We start from the raw sequence: 19,680 nt of genomic DNA on the forward strand, positions 1-19,680 counted from the left end.
ATCATCTAATGATAAGTGCTTAGAATAAAACACAAAATGTTTAGGTCTTCTCTGAGAATGCAGTATATCAGGTACTGAAATCCGGATGTCAAAAGGAGCCAGCCACGTGGGAAAAGTATGCTCCAGACAGAGAGCACTGCAAATGGAAAGTCCTTGAGGTATTAATGAGAACAAGTTTGAGGCTTGAAAATGATGAGCTAGCAGTAGGGAGGTCAGATAGATAGATAGGGATCATATCATTTAGGGTCTTATAGGCCAAGGAAAGGAGCTTGGATTGGTTCTAAAGACAATGAGAAGCTAATGGAGGGTTTTGAGCAGAGACATGATAGGATCCAATTTACTTTTTCAAAAGATTCTCTCGCCGTTGTGATGAGACTGTATTACAGAGGGGCAAGAGCAAAATCAGGGGGTCCCAAGGTCCAGTTAGGAGGTAACTACAGTGATCCAGGTGGGAGGTGAGATGGTGGACTAGGTGCCTACGTTACAGCCTATTACCAACTACAGGATTCTGCATCTCTATCACTTTCCACCTGAGATGTTATTTGAACTTGCAGTGATTTTCTGCTAGACTAGGAGATCCTGGAGGTTAGGTGATCACAAGAGCTAAGTAATGATCAGATAGTAACAAATGAATGTTGAATGACTATATAGCAAAACCTGACTTCCCTAAAGAGCGTTAGCAATGACAATTCATTTGATCCCCTCAACAAGTCTTTAAGGTGGCTGTAATTGGGCCCTGAACATTACGTTCCCTCTGTGATTTAATCTTTGCCACAACCCTGTGAGGTAGGCCCTATTAGCCCATTTTACAGCTGAGAAATGAGCAAACTGAAGCTTAGAGAGGTTAACTAACTTGCCAAAGTCACATGGATCAATTAGTGGTGGCATCAGAATTTCTACTGGGGACTCCCTAATGAGCATGAGATGTACTTTGTGGCTGGCATAAGACAACACCTTACCTCTGGGCCTAACTGGTTCCATCAGTCCAAATAACCCTTAGCAGAGGCCCAAGGATCTATAATATATTATTGGATACAGGTCATAGCTTCCTCACTTCTCTTACTGTTTGGATTAATCTAGTTGAGCCACCTTAATTCCTTTTGGTTCTACCTAACTTCACTGGGCAGGAGGCTGAAGAAAACTGTTGCTGACATCTCAATGGTCTACTTTATCAGCAATCAAGGTGTTATGTTCCCAACTGATAGAAAACATCTTATGTTTCAGCTTCTTGGAAATTGAGGGCTTATTCTATTATTTCCATGACTCAACAGGACAGATCCATCCTTTATCAGTAACAAAATGGTAAAGCATCAGCAAAGTCTTATTACTAAGATTAGAGAGACAAATATACTCATTCATTAGATTCTCTGAGATAGTTCTCAGAGAGTCCCAGTTTATCATTGACTTAAAACTGGACTCAGAAACCTATTACACATAATAAAAAAAGTACTGGCAAAGTTCCTTGAGGGATGGGATAAAAAATATGGAATTATTAGACTTTATCACCATGTCAAACATTAAGGACACCTAAATCAATAGGCTAACCCTTGATCATTGTTTGTTTGTTTTTGTTTATAAAAATCGAGCTCTGATGATGATTGAACAATGATATAGCTTTCACAATGTGACTCTGTGAATGTGAAAACCTTGTGTCTGATGCTCCTTTTATCCACCATATCAACAAAAGAGTAGAACATATGGAATAAAAATAAATATTAGGGGGAACAAATGTTAAAATAAATTTAGTTTGAAATGCTAGTGGTAAATGAAAGCAAGGAGTAAGGGGTATGGTAGTTATAACTTTTTTTTCTCTATTATCATTTTATTTCTTTTTCTAAATCGATGCAAATGTTCTAAGAAATGATGAATATGCAACTATGTGATGATAATAATTACTGATTATATATGTAGAATGGAATGATAAAAAATCAAGCTCTAACGTTTATTTTATATCTAGTTTTCCACATCTGTGTGCAAACAAGGAATAAGATTGCACATAAATAAAAAGCAGTGCAAAATGTGGAGCTGGAGAAAGTAACAGACGTTTTAGAAATTGAATACAGCACTGTAAGAAATAAAGCAATTGACAAACTAAAATAAGAAAAAAAAAGTGTAACACCACAGGGTCAGAATTAGAAAGGGTGAAGAATGATAATGCCTTTGTTACTACAGAAGTTAAATTAGTTGCACAAATAGCATTTGTCAGACGAAAAAAATAACCCAATACCATTGACTTTTATTCATTCACGTTAAGTCACCTGAGATGCTATCTGGTGCATTTAAATGCTCATTAGTGTAAATCGAGCCCTTGATCCTAAGGCTTGCTCTTGTGAAGCTTATGTATGTAACAGAGACGCTTAGCTTAACTATAGGTATGCCTAAGAGCTACTTCCAGAGGACCGCTTTTGTTGCTCAGATGAGGCCTCTCTCTCTCTAAGCCCATCTCAGCAAGTGAAATCATTGCTCTCTCCCCTATATGGAACATGACATCCTAGGGTGAAAATCTCCCTGGTGGCATGGGAGATGACTCCCAAGGATGACCCTAGCCCTTAGCACTGTGGGGTCAACAATGCCATCCTGACCAAAAGGGGGAAAAGAAGTATAACAAATAAGGTATCAATGGCTGAGAGAGTTGCCATAGAGTTGAGAGGTTACTCTAGAGGTCACTCTTATGCAAGTTTCAGTTAGACATTGTTACCTATCACAGCTTGCCAAATCTAACTAAAGCCATTCGTGCCAATCCTAAAGAACACCTACGGCATTATATAAGATTCTTCAAAGGTTCCATACGCTAGGGTAACTTTCCAGAAACCTAAAACCTCCAGGTAGATCCCTACACCAGATAAGTCCTTAAATACAGAAGGGCCAGCGTCTCCAGAACATCAACTAGTTCCATCCCCCTATCCCATATTATTGACAGCCCCTTTCAACATGAAAAAGTTAGAATGGGTATAGCCCAAATACTCCTAAACAGTAGACGAAATATCAAAGGTGATGGTGGAGTTATGCAGGGAAGGTAGGCTTTAACAAATGAGTATGACTGCTGAATCATTATATTAATATTTCTTTTTCTAACATTTTTTAATTGTGAAATATACCATATATACAAAATGCAATAAATTTTCAAGTACATTTTAACAAGGAGTTATAGAACAGATTTTAAAGTTTGGTATGGTCTCCAGTTCCATGATTTTTTGTTTTTTTCTTCTAGCTGCTCCAACACTGGAGACCAACAGAAATATCCATATAAGGATTCACCAGTCATACTCATTTGTTAAATTCTATCTTCTCTGTTATACTCTTTCTTCTCTTTAAATAGCATATATACACAAAAGCATTAAATATCAAAGTACATCACAACAATTAGTTGTAGAACAGATTTCAGAGTTTGGTATGGGTTACAATTCCACAATTTTAGGGGTTTTTTTCTAGCTGCTTTAAGGCACTGCAGGGTAAAAGAAATATCAGTATAATGATTCAATGCTTATGCTCATTTGCTAAACCCTACTGTCTCTGCATAACTCCACCACCACTGTTGATCTTTCTCCCACTCTTTTTTTTTTTAACCCAGAATTTTTATTTTAATATGCAAGAAATAAGCCTTTTAAAAATGTCTTCCTAACATTTGATAAAGGGCAGCACAGTCCAAAGATAATTTTATCTTTTCTGTGATTTTTTAGGTTGATACACAGAGTGGCTTTCAAGTCAGCTTCTGCCCTCTTTTGTTTCACATGTTTCTCCCACTCTTTAGGGGTGTTTGGGCTATGCCCATTCTAACTTTTTCATGTTGGAAGAGGCTGTTGATAATATGGGATGGGAGATGGAACTAGTTGATGTTCTGGAAGGGCTGGCCCCTCTGCGTTTCAGGACTTATGTGGTCCAGGGACCCATCTGGAGGTTGTAGGTTTTGGAGAGTTACCCTAGTGCATGAACCTCTGTAGAATCTTATATAATGTTGTAGATATTATATTGATATTTCTCTTAATCTCCAGTGTCTTGGAGCAGCTAGTAGTACAAACCTAAAATTGTGGAATTGTAATGCATACCAAACTCTGAAATGTGTTCTCCAACTAATCGTTGCGACATGCTTTGAAATTTATTGCTTTTTTTGTTATATGTTATTTTTCACAAAAAAGAAAAAAAAGTCAAGTATAATGATAAATGCACAGCTATATGATGATATTATGGACCACTGATTGTTTACTTTGGATGATTACATGGTATGTGAAAATGTAATATCAATCGATCAAAACCTATCACACATACACGTACACACACAAAAGGAAAGACAAAAACAGAAAAATTTAAAAATATATATAAATAAATCTATCACACACACACACGACTCCTTCCAAGGAGGTGATGAAATTCATTCAATTTTCTATTAAACTGTTTGTACTTAAAGAACAAGAGCAGTGTCCTATTAACCTTTGCATTTGTAACGTCTGATCCAGAGCCTGGCTCAGAATAAAAACTCAATAAATATTTGTTGAATGATTCCACAATATCTTCAGATAAATATAATTAATAAATCTATCAAAAGTATCTTCAGAATACTTTAGAGGTACACTGTCCAGTACAGTAACCATTATCCATGTGTGGCTATAGAGTTCTAGAAACAAACGAACAAACAAACAAAAAAAATAGAGTTCTTGAAACACAGCTAGTCTAAGCAGAGATGTGCTGCAATGTTAAATACATGCCAGAATTTGAAGACTTGGTATAAAAAAAAAATGATAACATTTTGGATATATTGGATTAAATAAAATGTATTATTTAAATTAATGTCACTTGTCTGTTTTTCTTTTCTTTTTTCTTTTGGCTTAAATAAGAGGAATTAATATTGTCTCACAGTTTTGGAGATTTTAGAAGTCCAAAATCAAGGCCTCAGCAGGCCATGCCTTTTCTGAAAACTGTAACATCCTGGTGGTGGCTTGCTGGCTATCAATCTCTGCCACATGGTCATCTCATCACATGGTCATCTGTCTCTTTTTGGCTTCTACTTCCATGTCCAAACACCTGTCTTGCTTCACTCTTAAAATGTAGCTATTAGAGTATTTAAAATGACACATGTGCCTCACATAGTTTGCTTTGCCAGCACTGCTCTAGAAGGTGGGAAAATATCAAGAAAAGAAATTGTTTTATAAGGAAAGGCAGGACAATAATAGGTGACACATTCTACGCCTTGGACTTAGCAAAACAGCTTGTTTCTTCCAAGGCCTTCTTCTCACATGGTAAAGGAAGTTCATGAGGGTTCTGCCTAGATCAGAGAGGGCAGACTGGCAGCTCATAAGCTGAAGTGTGGTTTGCAATTATAGCTGACCGGTAAAGCACTTTTTCTTTAAAAATGGATTTGCTGTCAACATTTTATAATGGGGAGATTTCAAATACAGATCCAAATTTCTAAGTACTCAAAAAAGATGGCAATTCTGGCCATTATCAATAAAACAGAAAATGACAAGTGCTGGAGAGGATGTGGAGAAAGAGGCACACTTATCTACTGTTGGTGAGAATGTCAAATGGTACACCCACTGTGGAAGGCAGTATGGCGGGTCCTCAGGAAGTTAAGTATAGAATTGTCCAGCAACACCATTGGTAGGTATCTACTCAGAGGACATGAGGGCAAGAACACAAACGGACATTTGCACACCAATGTTTATAGCAGCATTATTTACAATTGCGAAGAGTTGGAAACAGCCAAAATATCCATCAACAGAAGAGTAGCTAAACAAGCTGTGGTATATACATACAGTGGAATATTATGCAGCTGTAACACAGAATAAAGTTATGAAGTATGTAAAAACGTGGATGGACTTGACATTATGCTGAGCGAGATTAGCCAGAAACAAAAGGACAAATACTGTATGGTCTCACTGTTATGAACTGACATTTGTGAATAAACTTAGAGAATTTCATTGGTAACACAGACCATCAGGAGATAGAAATAAGGTAAGATATTGGGTAACTGGAGCTGAAGAGATACAGATTGTGCAACAGGACTGATTGTAAAGACTCAGAAACGAATAACAATACCACCTAACTGTAATACAATTATGTTAAAACACTGAATGAAGCTGAATGTGAGAATGATAGAGGGAAGAGGGCTGAGGGCACAAATGAAATCAGAAAGAAGGATAGATGATAAAAACTGTGATGGTATAATCTAGGAATGCCTAGAAAGTATAATGATAGTGATTAAATGTACAAATTTAAAAATGTTTTGCATGAGGAAGAACAAAGGAATGTCATTACTGCAGGGTGTTGAAAATAGATGGTAATTAATATTTTAAAATTTTAACTTATCTGTGAGTCTAGAGCAAAAAAATGTTTTTTTGGTACAAAATTTATATTTTGACTAGTGCAGTTCCTAACATAACTTATGTGGACAGCTTAATTGAACACTGTATGTACATGGAACCTTGAGTAGGGCATAAGATTTGGTAGGTTTGTCCAGAGTGATGCCCTAATAAACCTCAGAGTGATTTGAACAGTGAGTAAAAAAGTATTTGCAAAGTCCCCTTGGGGGAATGGTGAGAAAGGGGGAAATTTCAACTCTCCCCAAGTGGAGAATTCTTGATATTCTCATAAGCAGTGGGGACAACAAAAGCAATAGGCTGAGTCTCCAATCTTGGGGCTTGTTCATACGAAACTTAACCCCACAAAGGATAGGTGAAGCCTACTTAAAATTAGGCCTAAGAGTCACCCCCAAGAGAACCTCTTTGGTTGTTCAGATGTGGCCTCTCTCTCCAGCCAATACAACAAGCAAACTCATCACCCCCCACCCCCCGCCGTCTACATGGGTACATGAGACATGACTCCTAGGGGTGTGGACCTTCCTGGCAATGTGGGACAGAAATCCTAGAATGAGCTGAGACTCAGCATCAAGGGATTGAGAAAACCTTCTCAACCAAAAGGGGGAAGAGTGAAATGAGACAAAATAAAGTATCAATGGCTGAGAGATACCAAACAGAGTTGAGAGATTATCGTGAAGGTTATTCTTATGCATTAAATAGATATCGCCTTGTTAGTCAAGATGTAATAGAGAGGCTGGAGGGAACTGCCTGAAAATCTAGAGTTGTGCTTCAGTAGCCATGTTTCTCGAAGATGATTATATAATGATACAGCTGTCACAATGTGACTCTGTGATTGTGAAAACCTTGTGTCTGATGCTCCTTTTATCTACCTTATCAACAAATGAGTAAAACATATGGAATAAAAATAAATAATGGGGGAACAAGCATTAAATTTAGTAGATTGAAATGTTAGTGATCAATGAAAGGGAGGGGTAAGGAGTATGGTATGTATGAATTTTTTTTCTGTTTTCTTTTTATTTCTTTTTCTGAATTGATGAAAATGTTCTAAGAAATGATCATGATGATGAACATGCAACTATGTGATAATATTGTAAATTACTGATTATATACGTAGGACGGAATGATCTATGTTAATGTTTGCATTTGTTTGTTGTTATATTGTTAAAAAAAATTTTAAATAAAAAAAAATGGCAATTCTGTCCCTGATTCAGATAAGTTCTGAAATCTAGAAGGCCCAGCCTGTCGAGAACATCAGATAGTTTCATCTCCTTAACCCCTATATTAGTGTTAGACCCTTGCAATATGAAAAAGTTAGAATGGCCATAGCCCAAACACCCCTAAAGAGAGAGAAAGATCAAAGGTGATGGTGGAGTTATACAGTGACAATAGGATTTATCAAATGAATATGAATGCTGAATCATTAAACTGATACCTTTTTTAGTCTCGAGTATCTTAGAGCAGCTAGAATTAAAAGCCTAAAATCGTGGAATTATAATCCATGTCAAATTCTGAAATATGTTCTACAACTAATTGTGGTGCTGTACTTTGAAATTTATTGCTTTTTTGTATACATGTTATTTTTCACAAAAAAAAAAAAGGAGAAAAAGTTGATTGTGATGATAAAAAAAATTTAAGCCTTCTAGCCTCCTATATTCTGGAGCAGTTAGAAGGAAAAAAATCTGAGGTGATCATATGGCAGCCCATGACAAACTTTGGGATCTGCATAGTAACTACTTGTTGAACAGTGCTTTGAAAACTATTGCTTTTTTTATTTCTTTGCTTTGTATACATGTTATACCATACAATAAAAAAAAAAAATACAGACAAAAAAATGGCAACTCTGGTCTCTCACATGGAAGCCGTCAGCTATAGCTAAAAAGCAGCAACTACCTTTGGACAAGTGTTCTAGTTTGCTAGCTGCCGGAATGCAACATACCAGGAATGGAATGGCTTTTAAAAAGGGGAATTTAATGAGTTGCAAGTTTACAGTTCCAAGGCTGAGAAAATGACCCAATTAAAACAAGTCTATAGAAATGTCCAATCTAAGGCATCCAGGGAGAGATACCTTGGTTCAAGAAGGCCGATGAAGTTCTGAGTTTCTCTCTCAAGTGAGAAGGCACATGGTGAACACAGAGTTTCTCTCTCATCTGGAAAGGCACATGTCAAACACAGTCAGGGTTCCTCTCTCATCTGGAAGGGCACATGATGAACATGGTGTCATCTGCTAGCTTCTTCTCATGGCTTCCTGTTTCATGAAGCTCCCCAGGAGACATTTTCCTTCTTCATCTCCAAAGGTCGCTGGCTGTTAGACTCTGCTTCTCGTGGCTATGTCATTCTGTTCTGCACTCTCTGAATCTCCCATTTTTCAAAATGTTTTCTCTTTTATAGGACTCCAATAAACCAGTGAAGACCCACCCAAATGGGTGGAGACATGTCACCTAATCCAGTTTAACAACCACTCTTGACTGGATTACATCTTGAGGGAGACGATCTAATTACAGATCCAAACATACAGTATTGAATAGGAATTATTCTGCCTTTATGAAATGGGATTTAGATTAAAACATGGGTTTCCTAGGGGACATACATCCTTTCAAACCAGCACAACAAGTAATGGCTGGCCCTCCAGTTTTCCATCTGGTGTCCCTTGCACTAGGCAAATTCTTACAGTAGAGTTTTAAAGAACAAAAACGAAACATTTCCTGTAACCAAGTCTTTATCAAAAGATGAAAACAGAAAGACAAGAGGATATATGCTTCAGGGCGGGCCACGGTGGCTCATGCCGGAGAACTCGGTTCGATTCCCAGTGCCTGCCCATGCAAAAAAAAAAAAAAAGAGAGAGAGACTATATGTTTCTTTGAGGAAATGAAGAACATTCAATGGTGATGAACAGAACTACAAAGTATTTCTGTTGAATGAATATATCTTAAACAAACAACAAGCCAAAGAAAGTTAGGATTGTGATTTGCCCTCTCTGTGCTTCACTCACTTATGTGACCTGCCTGACTCCGGAGGACATCTGACTTTGAAAACCCACATCTAGATTGTCTGGACCCAACCTTATTGGAAATGCTGACTAGCATCCAATCTCCCTTGAGTTTCGAGTTGATGGAATAAATTCCTGATGTTAACAGCTGTTTCCTTCCAAGCTAACCTTAAGGGTCTAAGAAGAATGGCCAGGAACATTGTTCGCGAGGTTTGTGGAGACCTGTTAAAATCTGATACAGGCCTGTAAGGAAGTGGTCAAAATCCAAGCCCTTTAATCTCTTAGTGTACAATTCCAGTACTTCAGTTTTCAAAGCGCTTCCTACCTTCTGTCACCTGGTGAGCTTTACGAAGCGGGCAGGAGCAGGAGTCACCAGATGAGGGCACACCGGACAGTGGGGACCGGGAGGCCAAGCGCCCTGCTGGAAGTCACACGAAAGCATGTATCAGACCCAGACCTCTCTGCCTCCCCAAGCCTTCCGGAGGGTGGCAGGTAAACGGCAGGAAAGAGAGAAGTGGAAATGGAAAACAGGGATCTGCGAAGAGGAGGCAGGCTGGAAGGGGCAAGGAAAGGGCAGGGGAGAAAGAGATGCAGGGGGGTATACGGCCCTGGAAACAACCTAAGGGAAAGGTCTTCTTGTCCGGAAGGTGAGAAGGTGATAAGCAGAGGCGGCTCGTCTGAGGCTGTCCAGAAACCTCATTCCACCAATGGCAAAACGGAACCCAGAGATGAGGTGGTTTGCCCATTTCTGACAGCAGGGTGGGTGGGAACTAGAACCTAAATCTGATCCCAGTCCAGGTGCGAGAGAGACATGAGAAGGCATGAGGCAGGCAAGGAAAGGGAAAGGCTCTACCGCTAGCTGGTGAAGCCGTTAGCTGTCAAGGACCCACAGGGGTTCAAACACCCTTAGCAAGCGACTTTGAAGTTGCCGCTTAAACGCGACCAAAGCCTCCCGCAGTTTCCGGGTGGAACGCGGCGTCGGAAATGCCCCACCGGCATTCGGGGACTTTTCGGAACGTCCCGAGAGACGGTCAGGAGCTCGAAAATCGAGGCAGAGCTTTTGGACACGTCAGAGCAGGAATCTAGCATCAAACTGCCGCCGATAGTTCAGAAACTGCATTTCCTGAGAAGCATTCGGGAATGTCCAAGATCACCGGGGAATGGTGAGGGAGCAGGAGAAATGAACCGAATGACACTCGGGAGTTTCCGGAGCTGTTCGAGGCCCATTCGGGATCTCTCGGCTCTTTGAGACCCATTCAGGAGTCTTAGGTCTCTCGTTGCTCCGTTCAACGCCTGTGTCGTGCGGACGACGCGTGCTAAGTCCAAAAGCGTTCGGGATCGGCCTGAGAGTGGCGCCCTCCGACGGCGGGAACTGTCACCACTTCTGGCAAGGCCTCGGTCGGGGGGCCAGCACGCGCAGACGTACTTAGTCCCTGGCGGCCGCTCGGCCCGGACGTGGTTGCCGTTGAGGTCATTTCCGGCGGGTGACGGTGCGGACGGGTCAGAAGCGTAGAGGCGGCGGCAAAATGGCGGCGCCTGAGCAGCGGGATCTAACCCAGGAGCAGACAGAGAAGCTGCTGCAGTTTCAGGTAGCAGCGACTACTTGGTGCGGCAAACGCCGCGGTGAAACGGGGGATGGGTTCCCCGAGGAGCCCAGAACCCTCCTTAGATTGGGCCCAGGCGGGATCCTTCTTAGATCAGCCGGCAGCCCCCTCCCCCCCAGATGCCAACTGCCCTGCATCCCTGGTTTCCCCGAGGCCCGGATCCTCTCTGGGTGCCCGGCCGTCCAGCCTCTTTTCCCTATCTTTTTATCCTTGGCGGGTCAGTTGCCTCAGGTTTTCCTCAGCGGCTCCCGTCCTCAGCCATCTTTCCCAGCCGGGCTACCGGTCGGACCCTCTCCGCCCAGCGCCTACTCTACAGATGTGTCGGAGGTGCTTAATCCCTCCCGCGGAGCTGGCTTCATTTCGGGTCTATGAAAAACTTCCTACCTGCAGGCCCTGTCTGTTCCTCCTACATTTACTGCTGGCCTCATGGCTGTCAGGTTTCCTCTTTGGTGGCGGAGAGGGCGCCTGTTGGCGGGTCTGGCCCCTCACCCTCAGAATCTTAAGTATTGACAGCGGCTTCTGAAGGAGCTCATTATTCAGGATTTATTCCTGGACTACTGTGCTTGACTGTGCCTAAGGAGGGTGATAACTTGCAGGGGTCTGCCTCCTTTTATTGGCTGTTGTGTTCAGTACATTTGGCACTAGGCATTTATCTCAGAGCTTGGAATCTGGTTGGAGAAGGCCACTAGGGTGGGTAACCTTGGCTGTTTGTTACCTTGGTGGATACCAGTTTCCTTATCTCTAAACTGTATATCTTAAAAATGTCTCCCTTCAAAGGATGTTGTAGAGATCAAGTAAGCTTATGGAGTCAGAAGTACTTTCTAAACTGTAAAATGCTCCCAACAATCTGCTGCCGTTCATTATTATTTAAGAAAGTAAAATTAGTGGTACACCTAGTTCTGCAATATTTATCAAGAGCCACAGTGCTCAGGCACTGTTAGGTACAATACCATTTATTGAGCATTTACTATAAGCACTTTGCCAAATGCTTAGCATACATTATCTTATTTAATACTCACAATAACCCTATGAGGTTGATACTGTTAGAGTCCCTGTTTTACAAGTGAGGACTCAAAGGCTTAGGCAGTAATATGCCTAGGTTACACAACTAGTAAGTGGTGGTGCTAGATTGAAAGTCAAGTCCATCTTTTCAGAACCTTTCTCTGGCTCTTCTGTGCTGTGCAACCTATATGTAAGTTTTAGTGTATAGCTGAAGGAGTGGAATGCAAATACTGTGATGCTAAGTTGTGCTGTGTTTTTTCATGTGTGCAAGTTCTCACTTTAATGTAATTTCCTTGAGTAGATTTCCCTATACTTAATTTTGAATTTTTTTGTCTTCCCTCATGGAATGGGTTCAAAGTATATAAAAGGAAAAACGATTGAAGAATTAGCTGACATTTGTTTAGAGTTTTTGAATAGAGAAATTGATGACACAGCAAATTAGAATCAAAGATAGATGAACAGTGGACAACTAGCTTCCATTTTCTACTAGATCACCCATTTCATTGGGAAGACCTTTTTACCCTTCTTACAGGGGTAAGTCCCAGTGTTTTAAGTGTAATGAGTTGATGTAAGTTATAAATAATGATGTGCTTGGTCTGGTATCAGAAGAGCATGAATATGTGGTAGTATTTCTGAGGTAAAGTGCATAAAAACTTCCATTTTGTTTTCGGTGGACATCTAGATCAGTAAGAGAGGTGGGTAGTAAGTTAAAGTTGTATTAAGGTTGCTTTATGAAATTGGGTTTAAGGAGGAGATACAATTTGCATTTATATATTCTTTTATTCACCTCTTGATCATATTCATCATTCAGATTACCATTAAACATTCTTTGAAACTTACTAGGTGTCAAGTGTTATACCAGGTAGTTTAAATCTCTTATTAACTCTGTAAAGTGTTAACCCGTGTTTATTTTATTAATGAAGTAACAGGTTCTGCAAGGTCAAATAATTCACACAAGTAGTAAGTGACAGAGGTTTAGAAATCCATATCCATAGCCATCTTACCTATAACCTTATGGGAGAAGCCAGATTTAAACACAGATAATGGGTATCCTGCAAGGTATTAGTGCTTGTGATGTAAAGTGGTATGAACACAGTGCTGTGAGAGCTTAGGAACAAGTCAGAGTAATTATGGTAAGGGGGAAGAAGTATGTCTTATAGTTACCTTTTATTGAGAATCTGCTATGCCCTAGGCATAAACATATAACTATTATGTTTAATCTTCACGGTAGCCTTGTAAAGCATAATAAGTGGTATGCTTACCTGCAGGTGAGGAAACAGATTTGTAGAGTTTTTTGCTCAAGGTCATTAAGCTGTTAAGTAGTAGACATGAAATTCGAATTCTAGTGGGTTTGGATTTAAACTTCGAAGGCTGTCTCTTAATACTGTTCCTTGTTACTTTGAATGGTGAATAGAATTTAACAGGTGGTGAACAGGAGGATGTTCAAAACCCTGAGGTTTGAACCAGCTTGCACAAGGTATGGGGATGGAAATGTGCGAAGTATATCTGTTGTGATGGATTTGGAGAATAAGACTGGAAAGATAAGCTAGAGCAATTTAGGAGGCCTTTCAAAGCTACTCACAATGGCTTAAACTTTAATCTGTAGGTATGGGGAGTCATCAGAGGTTTTTTCAACAGGGATGACCTAACACTAGGTTTCAAGTTTGCTTCACTAACAGTGTAGATGGAGTATGTGCTGGGAATCTGCATAGGAACCAGGACAGAACAGGGTGACAATGTGTTTTGCCAGGAGCTGGTTCTCAACATATCACTTCATTTGATATATAGAAATTAGTGAGAGTGAAATGTTTTGGAAATCTTGGGTTTCCTCTGATTCACTTTTTGTTTTTGGGATGTGTGTGTGACATTTGGTTTGATTGGAACTCCTTAGGATGTATTTATCATGCTTTTTTAGTTCATTGATGTCTTCTAAGATTTTTCTAGTTAGCCCTTTTCTCTTGTTTATTTTGCAACAGATTGAGTTTGAATAACTAAGCAGACATTTGTTTTGAGCCATTTCAAATGGGAAAGAAGAGGGACATAGGTTTAAAGAGCTAACATATATATATAAGGTTACTTTCTGACCAAGTTGATACAGAATAAATTTGACATTTTTAAAACTGAAGTCCATGTTTCCAAATTTCCAAATAGAGCAGCCTCCCCTAGTGCCTTGGTTAAACTACCTCGAAGTTGCTATTTGAACTCCTGTGAGAAAGGTGTCCTGGACAGAGAAGGGACTAAAGGAGCTCTCTGCATGGCCAGTGGAGAAGAAACAATCCCTTTCCTGCTTGTATATAAATAAGAAATTTCTTTGCTTTTAAGTAGATCATTCTCTTAAATTATAGAAATTTAAACCTGAAATCAGGGCTGTAGAGTCAAGTTTTTAACTCATTTTGAAAATCTTCTTTTGGTTCCATCAATACCTAAAGGCAAAAAGAAAAAGTCCACGGTGTTTTTTGTTGATGTATTTAAAACCTTACCCTAGGAAGTTCCAAGAAATGAAATCTTACCTGAACCCTGTGGAGATTCCCATCATATACTCCATACTTAGTGATGCAAACCTGAAACCTAGTGTTACGTCACTTCTGGTTAAGAAAACTTTTGACTCCCCAGGTCTACAGGGTAAAGTTTAAGCCATATGTGTAGTTTTGAAAGGCTACAGAGTAATAACAGCAGTAATGCTTACAATTCAAGCACTTAGTATGTCAATGCTTTTGATATATTAACTTTAATCCTCAAAACAACCTCATAAAGTAAATCATACTATTAGTCCCATTGTTTTTGCATGGTCAGGCACTGGGAATCGAACCCAGGTCTCAGCATGGCAGGCAGAACTCTGCCTGCTGAGCCACCATGTCCCGCCCTTAGTCCCATTTTATAGATGAAAAATCTAAAGCACGGAGAGATTAAGTAATGATCACAGAATTAGCAATCAGAGAATCCAGGATTAAAATCCAGACATTCTTATTCCAGAGCTGGTCTTCAAGACCACTTGCTATGCTTGCTTTCAAAAGTATAATATATGATCCTATTTGTATATGACAAAGACAGCAAAAGTTCTCTTGTCCAATGAAACTGGGACCCATAATTGATTAATTAATTGAAAAATCACTTAAAGTGAAGAATTTAAAAATACTATATATTATTTAAATATTTCATTTTATATAAAACATACACATTTAGGCAGAAATCATTTTGATGGAAACCTAGCCTTTTCTTTGGGGAATGAATTAATTGGCATTTCTTGGAGTCTTTCTAGGACAAACCACGTCTATAAAACTCCAATTCGATTATTTTTAAGTGGAGCAAAACCTCAAACATTTGCCAAGCAATGAGTACAAAATTATTCTATATCTCAATGATTTATCCCAAAGAAATGTACAGTTATCTCACCCACACCTAAATGAATGTTACTTTTTTTAGCAGCTAGCCCCTAGAGCCTTTCTAAAGAATTGAGTTTAGTTTTCACATTAACAAAATTTTTTCCGCTGACATTTTATTAATTTATATTTAATTACATTTATATGATCAATAGAACCAGCATACTCCAGTTAGGAAACATATGCAGCTGGCTCTTATCAAGAGCACAGCTCAGAAACTTAGCATCAAGGGATTAAGAAAAGCGCTAGAATGAACTGAGACTCAGCATCTAGGGATTGAGTAAACCTCCTTGACCAAAAGGGGGAAGAGCAAAATGAGACAAAATAAAGTGTCAATGCTGAGAGATTCCAGAGTCGAGAGGTTTTCCTGGAGGTTATTCTTACGCATTAAATAGATATCACCTTGTTATTCAATATGTAATGGAGAGGCTGGAGGGAACTGCCCGAAAATGTAGAGCTGTGTTCCAGTAGCCATGTTTCTTGAAGATGATTGTATAACTATATAGCTTTCACAATGGGACTGTGTGATTGTGAAACCTTGTGTCTGATGCTCCTTTTATCTACCTTATCAACAAATGAGTAAAACATATGGAATAAAAATAAATAATAGGGGGAACAAATGTTAAAATAAATTTAAATTTAAATGCTAGTGATCAATGAAAGGGAGGGGGTAAGGGGTATGGTATGTATGAATTTTTTTTCTGTTTTCTTTTTAGTTTTTTTTCTGAATTCGTGCAAATGTTCTAAGAAATGATCATGATGATGACTATGCAACTATGTGATGATATTGTGAATTACTGGTTATATACGTAGAATGGAATGATCAAAAGTTAAGGATGTTTGTGTTTGTTGTTATTTTTTTTTAATTTAAAAATCTAAAATAAAAGCACAGCTCAACTCATGGTAGCAGAAATGCTTGGTTATACTAGAGGAAAGACTTTGGAAATGAAGAGTATCTGTTTTGCTTTGTTTTTTACCTTTTTTTATTGTATAACATAGCATATATACAAAGCAAAGGGAAAAAAAGCACTAGTTTTCAAAGTACTCTTCAACAAGTAGTTACAGGACAGATCCCAGAGTTTGTCATGGGCTACCATACCATCATTTCAGATGTCTCCTTCTAGCTGCTCCAGAGTATAAGAGGCTAGAAGGAATAAATATTTAACTTTTTTTTTCTTTTTTGTGAAAAACAGCATATATACAAAAAAGCAGTAAATTTCAAAGTGCAGCACAACAGTTAGTTGTAGAACACATTTCAGAGTTTGGTATGGGTTACAATTCTATAATTTTAGATTTTTACATCTAGCTACTCTAAGATACTGGAGACTAAAAGAAATATCAATTTAATGATTCAGCAAACATATTCGTTTGTTAAATCCTACCTTCTCTGTATAACTCCACCATCAACTTTGATCTTTGTATCCTACTCTTTAGGGGTATTTGGGCTATGGAAGGGACTGTGGATAATATGGGGTAGGGAGATGGAACTATCTGATATTCTGGAGAGGCTGGGCTCTCTATGTTTCAGGACTTATCTGGTCCAGGGACCCATCTGGAGGTTGTAGGTTTCTGCAAAGTTACCCTAGTGCATGGAGACTGTAGAATCTTATATATTGTCCTAGGTGTTCTTTAGGATTAGCTGAAATAGTTTTGGCAAATTATGATAGGTAGCAACGTCTAACTGAAGCTTGCTTAAGAGTAACCTCCCAAGTAGCCCCTCGATTCTATTTGAACTCTCTCAGTCCCTGATACTTTATTAGTTACACTTCTTTTTCCCCTTTTGGTCAGGTTGGAATTGTTGATCCCACGGTGCCAGGACTGGACTCATCCCTGGGACTCATCTCCCATGCCATCAGGGAGTCTTCGCACTTGGATGTCATGTCCCACATAGGGGAGAGGGAAATGATTTAACTTACAGAGTTGGGCTTAGAGAGAGTGAGGCCACAAATGAGCAACAAAATATGTCCTCTGGAAGTAAGTTAAGCTTCTTTGCTACCTACATAAGCTTCACAAGAATAAGTCTCAAGATTAAGGGTATCCCTAAAGTTTGACACAATATCAGGGAATTCCCTGATGGTAAAGATTAATAGTTCCATATTTTTTCTCCCATCCCTCAAGGGACTTGCCAATACTTTTTGATTATCTGCTTAATATATATTCTAGGATGTATCCAGACATAACTTAAACTGTACAGGATTAAAGGCCCTCATTCTTATTCTGTTTCAGTTGTTCAAATGAGCTGTCCAGACAGGTTGAGTTAGATTATGTACTACAGACAATTTAGGTTCCCGACAAATTAAACCTTTCTTCCTTTGATCTCAAAGAGTAGGTGTGGGGCAGGCCATGGTGGCTTAGCAGGCAGTGTTCTCACCTGCCATGCTGGAGACCCGGGTTTGATTCCCAGTGTCTGCCCATGTGAAAAAAAAAAAAAAGAGTAGGTGTGGTTCTAAAATAAAGATACTGTCTACCATAAGGGTGTCTGTTTTAATTAAGTCAAGTGAAGGTTAGGGTAAGAGAGCATCCACATTTGTATATCTGTATACACAGAAGAAAAAAGTATAAAAAGGTTATACAACAAACCTGGAATTAGGATGAGGCAATGAGATTTACTATTTAAAAATTACTTCAAAAGAAATATTTTTTATCAAAAAAAAAGAATTTTCATGTTTGTATGTTGTTTTGGTTTGATAATACAAAATAAATTAAATTTAAAAAATACATATTTTCATTGAGATATCTTCACACAGATGCAGTCCATCCAAAGTATACAATCAGTGACTCGCAATGTCATCACGTGGTTGTATATTCATCACATTTCTAGAACATTTGCATCACTCCAGAAAAAGAAATATAAAAAGATAAAAGAAAAAAATCATATATCCCTTAACCCTTTCCTCTCCCTCTCATTAATATTACTTTTAGACATAATTATATGTTGCTAACATGCAACAAGCAAAATGGTAAATGTAAAAAGTGAAAAAGAATACTATGGATTAGGTAATAGTATCCCCATTTTATATCTAAGGAAAGAGGCTCAAATAAGTGAGAATTTGCCCAAAGTCACAGAACCCACCAGAAGCTAGGTTAGAAGGCTAACTCAGCTTTGCCTTCTGTTTCAAAGCTCATGTTTTCTCTACAATACCAAATTCCCTGGCAAAGAACTCATCAAGGGGAGTAGGAGAATGAATGCATCAAGCAACTAATATGAAGGCCAGACAGCATTACAAGTTCACTTGAGGTTAATGAGCATAAGTTTATTCAAAACCAATCAACCTCATTTTAAGTAAATGAGGATAAAGGTGCAGAGTAGGCAGAGATTTGAAATTTTAAAAAAAAACTGTGTTTAGTTTAGTCAAGGGAATAGGATTATAATAGAGGGTGAGAAGTCGAAGATGTGTATAAGAATGATTATAAGTTTGGGTGTAGAACTGAATGTTGGGTAAGATGGGAAATGAGGGGGTGAGTTGTGAAAAGGTAGTGGGATCAGTGAACTAACTGTAGGTCCTGGCAATGTTGTAGGATTGTTAGAGATAGGGCAGTAGAAGGAGAAAGCTGAAAAGGTGGGAGGATGTGGTGCACGAGTGTGGAGGGGCTTTCAGTTATTGAAAATGGTAAGGTCCAGAGCTTGACCCTAGAAGTGAATGACTAAGAGTAGAGATCATTGGAGGAGAGGCAGACAAGGAATTGAGGGGCAAATTATTACAACAGTTGTGCAGATAGTAAAATCACAAGAACACTAGTAGAATTGGAGAGAATGACAGGGAGCCAGGAGCTAAAATTGTAGAGAATGAAAATTATTGGCGTGAGCAACTGATCCCAGTAAGAAGGTGTTAGTGGATGGTATAGTCTGATGAGACTATGAGATGCGAAACTGTTTTTGTTTTTGATGTCTTGTAAGCATTTATTGAGCATTTACTTTGTCTCAGGTGATATAGAGCCATTGTATTATTGAATCATCCCAATAAGCAAATGAGGTATGTCCTGGGATCTCCATTGTACTGGTGAATAAACTAGGATCAGTAAGTAACTTACCTAAGGTTAGTGACTAGTCTACATTTGAACCCAGATCTCTGAATTCCCATTTTTCTTCTCTGTCATCACCTAGTACTACATCTCCAGCTCTAAGAATTGACTTCTTTACTCTTTGACTATAAGTATGTTAGTAGGGCTAATAGAAATAGCTATGCACCAGTGTTTTTTAAAAAAGAGAGAGAACACAGCAAAGGAAATCCAAATGTGTGATTCTAATCCTAGACATGCTTGTGGTAACTCTCAATCTGTTCTACATGAAGGAGCATTTTTTTTTTTTTACCATTTTTTATTGTGAAATATAGCATATACAAAGAAAGCAATAAATTTCCAAGTTTATTTTAACAAGTAATTATAGTAGATTA

General features: G+C 38.8%; 1 protein-coding gene and 1 long non-coding RNA gene across 5 annotated transcripts in view; one reads left to right on the forward strand and one right to left on the reverse strand.

The window, feature by feature from the left end:
- Positions 1-8,261: 8,261 nt before the first annotated feature.
- Positions 8,262-11,048, reverse strand: LOC143664161 (uncharacterized). 2 transcript variants are annotated; one of them, XR_013166355.1, is made up of 3 exons: positions 9,920-11,048; positions 9,626-9,721; positions 8,262-9,124 (listed from the first exon to the last, which is right to left on the reverse strand). It is a non-coding gene; the product is annotated as an uncharacterized LOC143664161 (long non-coding RNA). The 2 variants fall into 2 exon arrangements; XR_013166354.1 differs by having other exon boundaries at positions 9,626-11,048.
- Positions 10,093-19,680, forward strand: part of FAF2 (Fas associated factor family member 2) — a 100,620-nt gene continuing 91,032 nt past the window's right edge. The window contains exons 1-2 of one of the 3 annotated variants that reach the window (XM_077137711.1): positions 10,825-10,889; positions 17,075-17,260. In XM_077137711.1, the coding sequence (XP_076993826.1) occupies positions 17,234-17,260 (27 nt within the window). In that variant the 5' untranslated portion in view covers positions 10,825-10,889; positions 17,075-17,233. Of the gene's footprint in view, positions 10,890-16,002; positions 17,261-19,680 lie in introns of those variants that run through there. The other 2 variants (XM_077137709.1, XM_077137710.1) reach the window with 2 other exon arrangements.

Source organism: Tamandua tetradactyla, chromosome 20, assembly GCF_023851605.1.
Source record: "Tamandua tetradactyla isolate mTamTet1 chromosome 20, mTamTet1.pri, whole genome shotgun sequence".
Lineage (NCBI taxonomy): Eukaryota > Metazoa > Chordata > Mammalia > Pilosa > Myrmecophagidae > Tamandua > Tamandua tetradactyla.